The 8,432-nt window shown below is 47.8% G+C and overlaps 1 protein-coding gene across 1 annotated transcript; it reads left to right on the top strand.

Annotated features, from left to right (window-relative positions):
- Positions 1-3,178: 3,178 nt before the first annotated feature.
- On the top strand, positions 3,179-4,441 carry LOC104829761 (keratin-associated protein 10-6-like). The gene has a single exon (XM_010564209.1). The coding sequence runs from the start codon at positions 3,179-3,181 to the stop codon at positions 4,439-4,441; it is 1,263 nt and encodes a 420-aa protein (XP_010562511.1).
- Positions 4,442-8,432: the final 3,991 nt, after the last annotated feature.

Here is an 8,432-nt window from a genome sequence, read left to right on the forward strand (position 1 = left end):
GCCAGCGGAGGCTGGGAGTGCACAAGAAAATGGGAGGGGACACAGCTGGGACAGCTGACCCAAACAAGCCAAATGGGGTATGCCATACGGTATTACATCATGCCCAGTATTTAAACTGGGGGGAGTTGGCCGGGGGGCACCGCACCTCAGGGTTTGGCTGGGCATCGGTCAGTGGGTGGTGAGCAATTGTATTGTGCATCACTTGTTTTATATATTCTATTATTATTATTGTAATTATTATTTTCCCTTCCTTTTCTGTCCTATTAAACTGCCTTTATCTCAACCCACAAGTTTTACTTTTTTTTTTCCCTGATTCTCTTCCCCATCCCACTTGGCAGGGAGTGAGTAAGCAGCTGCAAGGTGCTTAGCTGCCAGCTGAGGTTAAGCCACAACAACTTTTTAAGAGGGCTTAGACACATAGTCTTACAGACATTACTGGGTATTAACATGAAAGACAAGTAAATGTTGTGATCAAAAAATTAAAGTTCACCTGGGCTTTCAGTAAGTTAGGCAAGTACACATGGGGTTTCAGTCAAGTACAGAATGAAATAAAGATTTGTTTGAAGGTTGGGGCAGTGCCTGCATCCAGACTAGAATAAAAATAATGTAAAAGTGAAGGGTTCACTTTGGTTAACAGGGAGGATCACACCTACAACCTTTGGAGCTAAAAAGCAATGAAGAGTTATGGCTTTGGATCAAAGAACCAATTTCTGCAGGAGAGATGCCACAACAAAGCCACATTTCTTGTGGTTCAGGCAAAGATGAATACACTCAGTGCTGACCAGCAAGGGTTAGGATTTGTTCTTGCTGGAGAAGCCTATAGTAAAGGGAGCATTTCACCCCCTGTGATTCTTGCCTGGTATGGGTCATAGTTGTCCAAGAATTCCTAAACTTTATTATTCAGTTTCACTACAAAATTATTTATGGACCTTTCTCTTTGCCTCCAAAACCACATGGGCAGAGCCATTTCTCTACTTCACAAGAAACTGCAGTTTTTAATAAGCATACTCAGGAACTGGTCCCCTTGGGGTGGGTTTCATCTAAGCCAGTGCTAGATGTCGGTGGGGCAGAGCACTCCTCTCCATTGGTCCCCCTCAGCTCTCCTTGTAGTCAGCAGGAAGAAATTGTCACTTTGCGGGGGATATTTCATGTGACAACATATACATGAAAGCATTGATTAGAACTTCAGTGACTTCAAAAAATTAATCTCCCCGTTTTCTAACTAGTTTTTTTCTGGGTGCAGTGTGTGATAAGAAGTTGACTCACTGAGAAAGTATCCGCAGGACTGGAGGAAGTTTATCTGCTCCTGATACTTTTTGTAGACTGTCATGCTGCCGGTCACAGCTTTGACAGCTGAGCTTGTTGTGCAAGGGCTGCAATCAAATGTGACTGTAGCTCATCTTTTCTGCTCATCTGAGAGTCACTGGACGGTGTATTCCCATTGCTCTAACAGGTGATTGCACTGGGATCATGGGAGCATCAAGACACCAACAGCCAGGGGCTCTCCAGAGCTATGTGAACTAAAAATGAAGTTCTCTATGGATGATGAACTGCACCCACCCAAGAGGGTGATTTGAACTTTACTAGGACCTCCTGTTTTTCCTGAGGAGCCAGTGCCCTGTGTCCAGCCTGCACCCAAAACCAACCCTGGCTGCTGGGCATTATGGGGCAGATGAGAAATGCTGCCAGCTCTGACCAGGGACTAAAGTTAGAGAAGGACATGGAGCGGTCAGTGCAGCTCTCACGGCATGAAGCCAATGCCATGTGTGTGCCAAAAGAGGCTGAGTGATGGGATGGCCCCATTTCTGGGGGACCACCAGGACATTTCCAGGGACTGTGAAGCCTGGCTCCAGTGAGACCTCTGGAAAGCCAGTACTGCATGTTATTTGGTGCACTTCTGCCTTGCAAAACCCCCGAAGCAGGGGATGCCACTGCTGCTGCCTCTCCAAATACCATTCAGTCTTACCATGCCAGGAAGGATTATACAAAAGGTAATTACTCTTACAATGGGGAGTCGACATTCAACTACTCATCCTCAGGGATGAGTACACTGATGCTAGTCACTACGAATGTTGAACACAGAACAGCTTTTGCATAGGAGCTAATAGGCTATGTCATGGGTACCTCATACCTTCAAGGCACGTTTAGTGGCTATATAAAAGCTCTCCTTCTATTAGGACTCACTGGTCACATCACAAAGCTGTTCTCGCCAGGAAGCTGGGTAAGTCTGGTTTGTGCTGAGCCTCTGTAGCTGCTGAAATGCAGATTTATTTCTGCTTTTTTACATATAAAAAATACTCTATGGGAAAAGTTTTTAAAACTAGTTCGTTTGAATTGCTATGTTGGAGTGGGAGTGCGCTCTCAATGTCTGCAGCTGAGCATCTGAGTCCAAGAGACACTCCTGAAAAATGTGAGGAAACGTTGTTAGAAGTAATTGGGGTGCTGCTATTGTTTGCTTTTGGGGGTGCCTGACAACAATCAAAGCAGCTTTGGTGCATCAGGGAACATAATGCTAGAAGAGCTGTAAGCAGGTTTGTGTTCAGTTGTGGTATTGTTACACTTTAATTGGTTTGGTTCTCTAATGAGCATGAACTTTGTGATGCTGGGACTGAGCTGTGAACCTCTGCCTGCCTGCGGTGTGATGGGATCACCAAGCAGCGGTGCCTTGGGTGATCTTTGCCTCTCCTGCTATGGCAGATGTGGCCAGAGGTTCAGAGCTTGTTTCTGGGTTGGGCCTTTTTCTTAATGCATCAGCAAGAGGTCAGAGGCAGTCACCAACCAAAAGCAGGAGGGGAAAACTGGATTTAATGATTGAAAGGCAGCTCTGAGATCAGCCCTTCCTCTGCTGACCTCCAAGATCAGTTCTCCCCCAGTGGAGGTCCAGGTGATTGGGAGGGAATTGCAGTCTGGGGAGATATTTAGTGCTACATGTCTCTGATTTTCCCCACTGTTTGACTTAGCACCATGTTTCAGAGTTAAAAATAATGGGTTGGGTCCTTGGCTGCTGCTGGCATGGTTTTGAGACTGTGGCATAGGCGGGATGTGTCTCTATCACCCAGTGAAGCAAGCCAGTCCTGCTACACGGGCAGCAGCAAGACTGTGAGAAAATCAGCCAGGTGCCTGTCTAAAGACTCTGCTTTCTCACGTGTCGTTCCAGTCCTGCCAAAGCCTCACCAAGATGTCGTGCTACCTACATCAGTGCCTTCCTCTGGTCTACCAGGAACCCATCCCCATCAAGTGCCCGCCGATGTATGCTGCCAGATGCCGGCCAGTGCCTACCTGGCACTCGACACTGTGTACCCCACAGTATGTAGCCCCCTGTGTCCCCCAGCAGCGGATCATGTCCTCCAGGTTCTCCCAACAGCAGTGTGTGACCCAGTGTGTACCATGGCAGCAGTATGCAACCAAGTGTGTGCCGCAGCAGCAGTGTGTGACCCAGTGCATCCTAAAGCAGCCATGTGAAACTCGATGCGTGACAACATGCGTGCCACAGCAACAGTGTGCGACCAAGGGTGCGTCGCAGCAGCCTTGTGTGATGAAGCATGTGCTGCAGCAGCAGTGTGCAACCAAAGGTGTGCCCCAACAGTGTGCGACCAAGTGCATGACCGCCTATGCCCCCCAGCAGCAGAGCGCGACCAAGTGCATCCCGCAGCAGCAGTGTGCGACCAGGTGCGTGACCACGTGTGTGCCACAGCAGCCGTACCTGGCCAAGGGCATCCCACAGCAGCAGTGTGCGACCAAGTGCATCCCGCAGCAGTGTGTGACCACGTACACCCCGCAGCAGCAGTGTGTGACCAGGTGTGTCACCACGTGTGTCCCACAGCAGTGTGCAACCAAGCGTGTCTCGCACCAGTTTGTGACCTCTTGTGCCCCGCAGCAGAGTGCCACCATGTACGTCCCACAGCAGTGTGCAACCAGGTGTGTGACCAAGTGTGTCCCGCAGCAGTGTGACACCAAGGGTGCTACCATTTGTGTCCCACAGCAGTGTGAGACAACTTGTGTCCCACAGCAGCAGTGTGCAACCAAGGGTGTCCCACAGCAGTGTGTGACCAAGTGTGTCCCACAGCAGCAGTGTGTGACCAAATGTGTCCCGCAGCAGCAGTGTGCGACCAAGGGTGTCCCACAGCAGCAGTGTGCGACCAAGGGTGTCCCGCAGCAGCATTGTGCGACCAAATGTGTCCCGCAGCAGCAGTGTGTGACCAAATGTGTCCCACAGCAGCAGTGTGTGACCAAATGTGTCCCACAGCAGCAGTGTGCCACCAAGTGTGTCCCGCAGCAGCATTGTGCGACCAAGTGTGTCCCACAGCAGCAGTGTGCCACCAAGTGTGTCCCACAGCAGCCACATGCAGCTAAATGTGTCCTGCAGCAATGTCAGTCAGGTGGAGTAAAAATTTCAAGTCACTCTAAAAAGTACTGTTCTGTGTCCAAATGGCCCTGGTAAAAAGGAGTGGGGGAAAGGATGGTCCACAGAAAAAGAGCGAAGTACAGCTTTGGGGCAGGCGTTATTTATCTCCTCGTACCACCTGCCGACTAGTTCCTATTGCTTAAGTCTGCTTTATCTCTGTTTTCCAGTATTTCCCCTGTAGCTCAGCTCTGTTTTGGGCCAGGGTGCAATATTATTTCCATGGCTGCACTCCAGGTATCTGTGGCTTGTAAGCCTACCTGGAGCAGGCTTAATCTGCTACAAGGCATAGTTTAGTGGGATGCTATTAAATTCTCACCTAGTTGAAATGAATAGTGATTTTTAAAAAAATTAAAAAAAAAGAGAAGAAATAGAAATGTCTAAGGAGTCCAAATCATGACAGAATCAAAAGGACTGGCAGTGCGGCCGGCAGAGTACTGGCCTGTGCCTGGCTCTGGGTTTAGTCCTGGCACTGGGAGACAATGTTCAGGCTAACCTGGATTCCATGAGGCTGCGAGTTCTCCGAAACAGCTGTTTTCACTCACAGATTTGGAAGCCAAACGTAAATTTGCTAGGCAAACTGTATACGAACCTTACTCTAATGGCCTTCATTTCGGAAGGTGGCCAGAAATCCCTGCTGCTTTAAACCACTGACTCTGTGCTGACTTCAGTAGAGTCTCCAGACAAGACAGGATTTCTGGCTTGGTGAAGTTGGTCCTTGCTGAAATTTTATACATGAAAGTTTTTATTCACTTGGTTGCTTTAATTAATATTGAAAATATGACTTGAAACTAAAGAAAGTATTTGAAATAACACTGAAAGTTGTAGCACGACTATTTTATAAGTGTTTGAGCTATAAAAGCAATTAACTATATTCTTTATGCTGCCTGAAGAAGTGTACTCTACACTGTACTGAAAACAAACCATATATATATATGTATGCTTTTATTATACATATATATATACGTAAATAAATATAGTTCTCTGACGTGAGATTAAATATCTTGTTTTTTTGCCCTGTGGTGCTTCCTCTTTATTAAATATAGTGAAATGCTGTCTGAAAAATACAAAAATCTTGTAATATGCCCTATCATTAGGAAAATGAGTAGTAGCTCACACTAAGTACATCATGCCTATTTGGAGGGCAAAAACAAGTGTTGCAAGACAAAGAGGAGGGTGTGACTGGGGCTGGGACGCTGCCCCGCATCCTGCCCTGCTCCACCCTTGCTCGGTGACCTTGGGGTGCCACCACGGGCTGCCCTCTGAAGGCAAGGATGTGTCCAAGACTTGAGCATCTAGCAATGTTGAGGTGGCATCTGGCTGCTTCCCCAGGGTACTCAGTGGGTCATGGAGGAGCAGACCCTTTTCACACCTTCTCCTGAATGTCCAGTGATGATGCTTTGGCCCAGCAAGGCAGCATGCAAGAGCAGCAGTGACCGTGGCTCTCCTTCCACCTTGCAGAGCCAGGGAGGCTCTCACAACCCAATGTTTTGTGTCCCCTTTAAAACTGAGATGAGCAATGGTGTAGCCTTCTGTGGAGTTGTCACATCGTTGTCGCTTTCCCATAGGAGCCAGAGCCCAGGGGATCTTTAGGAAAATCTACCTGGGTTGTGGGTGGCCGGGTGGTGCAGGACCTCATGTCACAGGGGTGGAGTGGCTACCGGAGCATGGGGCTTGTTTTGGAGGCAGTTGCAATGGAGTCTGGTTCTGACCCTGGCTCTGACTCATGCTGCGCTGCCAAGTGACCACAGTGCAATGTGCCTCAGTTTCCCTTGTGCTTAATTGGGAATAATGGAATAATAATAGCCCCCACAACAATGTCCCATATGGCACTGTGTGTCTCTCTGGGATGAAAGGACTTTACAGATGCTAATTAAGAACATTTGGATGACAGGGCATGATGTTATCATCGGGTTAATATTTTGCTACCTGCACTGGAAACACTAAACTGAGTATTAGCATTATTTGAAGGCTACTTGATCTGGAGCTTGCCCAGGAACTGGATTTATGGAGCTTATAAAAATTGTATTAATCTGCTTACATGCTCTCTGACGCCAGCTTGATTCCTAAAATCTTGGGTCAGATCATTTAACATTAAAAAGGGTGTTGTAGTCCAGGGGTGTGAAATGCTATGAAAGCTGGAGAAATCCAGGCTGGATTCAGTGCTTTTGTCTTCAACTGCAAAAAGAAGATAAGCCTGAAGAAAGCATTCTTCCCTTTGGTTTTTGTAGCTCTCGAAATGTCGGCATCAACTGGGAAAACATGCGCTTTGTCTGTGTTTTTTTTTCTATGATACTGAGGGAGGTTTTTTTGTTGGAAAATCAGAAATGTAAATAACAAACCTGCCTTCAGGCTTCTGGATTTCCTGGTGAAAATAGAAACAGAAAATTTACTCAATTGTTCATAAGCTGGAGATCAATATTCTGCTTCAAATCGTAGATCGTTTAAGTTAGAAAAGACCCTTAAGATCATCGAGTCCAACTATAAATATAACACTGCCAAGTCCACCAAGAAACCATGTCCCTAAGTGCCACGTCCACATGTCTTTTAAATACCTCCAGGGATGGCAACCCAGCACCATCCCCGGTGCTTCATATTGGTGAGAAATTTTCCACCTACTCCATTAAAAATGAACTTATTTCAACTCTTTTTATTTCAATGTGTGGGACCTCACCCGAAATCCCAGCGTGCTGGAACCCAATTCATAGGTGTCAGATTCGCATAAAAGGAAAAAAAAAAGCCAGGGCCTTCGCTTATGCAGAAATGACTGCATAAAAGTGCATTCCCTGTTGGCACTTACGCTCATGCCACTGTTAATTTTCCCTTGGGTTTATTCGTGGCATAAACAGGGAACAAAGGGAAGGATGACTGGTGCAGAGACGGTGCAGCAGAGCAGGAAATGTGATTTGTGTTTTCAGGACATGAGCCCGGTTTGATTCAGCTGCCTTTCCCCGGGCCGACCCAGTGTTCCTGCTTGTCCCTTCTCCCCTTTGTTGTGCCGGAAAAGCGTCACCTCTTCCAGCACGTTATTCACTTTGTGGCAAGTCCTTTTTAGTAGCCGTCTTGCCCTTAGCCCAAGGCTTTCTCAGTGCCAATCATCTGTCTCTTCTCTGGATTCCCTGTGTAAGTGAAGGAAGTCTGCATGCCACAGTAATTATGGTCTGCAAAAAGTTGCCGAGAGTCCTTCCTGGATGGTGTTTTCAAAGGCACCGAAGGGACTTATGCATTCAGCTCCCATGGAAATGAGGAGTCCCTTGACCGGTCCCTTTGGTGGTCTCAACTGCAATCTTTTGGGTGGAAAGGTGTGTTTTAGCTGGTCTGGATTTGCAATGGGCAGGCAGGGATGCTTTGGCACTGTGCATGGGGATTCGTAGCGTGAGGGCCATAAGCAGCCCCTGCACAGGGTATCCTTGGCCTGCCAGGGCCTTTGCTCATTCAGCGTGTTGGATCAGGAGGTTTCACAGATAAGCCAGGTGCCCCAGCAGTGCTGGGAGGTGGTGGCAGCCCCACAGAGTGAGAACAGCCATTCCCACCAGCACGAAGATGCACGTGGCTTGGCCAGGACTGGCAGGCAATTAGAGCATCACCCAGCCAAACCGCCTTACTCCCCTAGGGCATTTATTCACTGTATAAAAGCTCTGTCATCGCAGGGCTCTCCTAGGCACTTCTCTCCGGTTGTTCTCATTGATGAAGTGGGTAAGTCTGGCTTTTAATGGAGCTCCTGAAATGCTGTTTTATTCCTGGGTGGCTGGAGCAGGCAGAGGTGCTGCCTGTGTACTCTCAGAGAAGCATCCTCTGGGGGATGCTGCCATCAGCACCGGCAAGCGTGGCTCTAACAGCTGGAGCATCTCCTCCATGCTGAACTGAAGAATATTGGGAGAGCACTTCCAGATGGACTGTGAAGTCAGGAGTGGGATTTGTGGGCTTTTCTACGCTTTCTGTTAGTTCTAGTCCAAAGGAGACTATTGACTACATAAAGGGCTCGATGCTGGCAGGTGTCACATATGACCTTGCAACACCTCTAAAGGAA

Source organism: Haliaeetus leucocephalus, unplaced genomic scaffold, assembly GCF_000737465.1.
Source record: "Haliaeetus leucocephalus isolate CR32 unplaced genomic scaffold, Haliaeetus_leucocephalus-4.0 Scaffold175, whole genome shotgun sequence".
NCBI classification, from domain to species: Eukaryota; Metazoa; Chordata; class Aves; order Accipitriformes; family Accipitridae; genus Haliaeetus; species Haliaeetus leucocephalus.

Coding starts and splice junctions, on each gene's coding strand:
- LOC104829761 (XM_010564209.1), top strand. CDS start 3,179: ATGTCGTGCTACCTACATCAGTGCCTTCCTCTGGTCTACCAGGAACCC.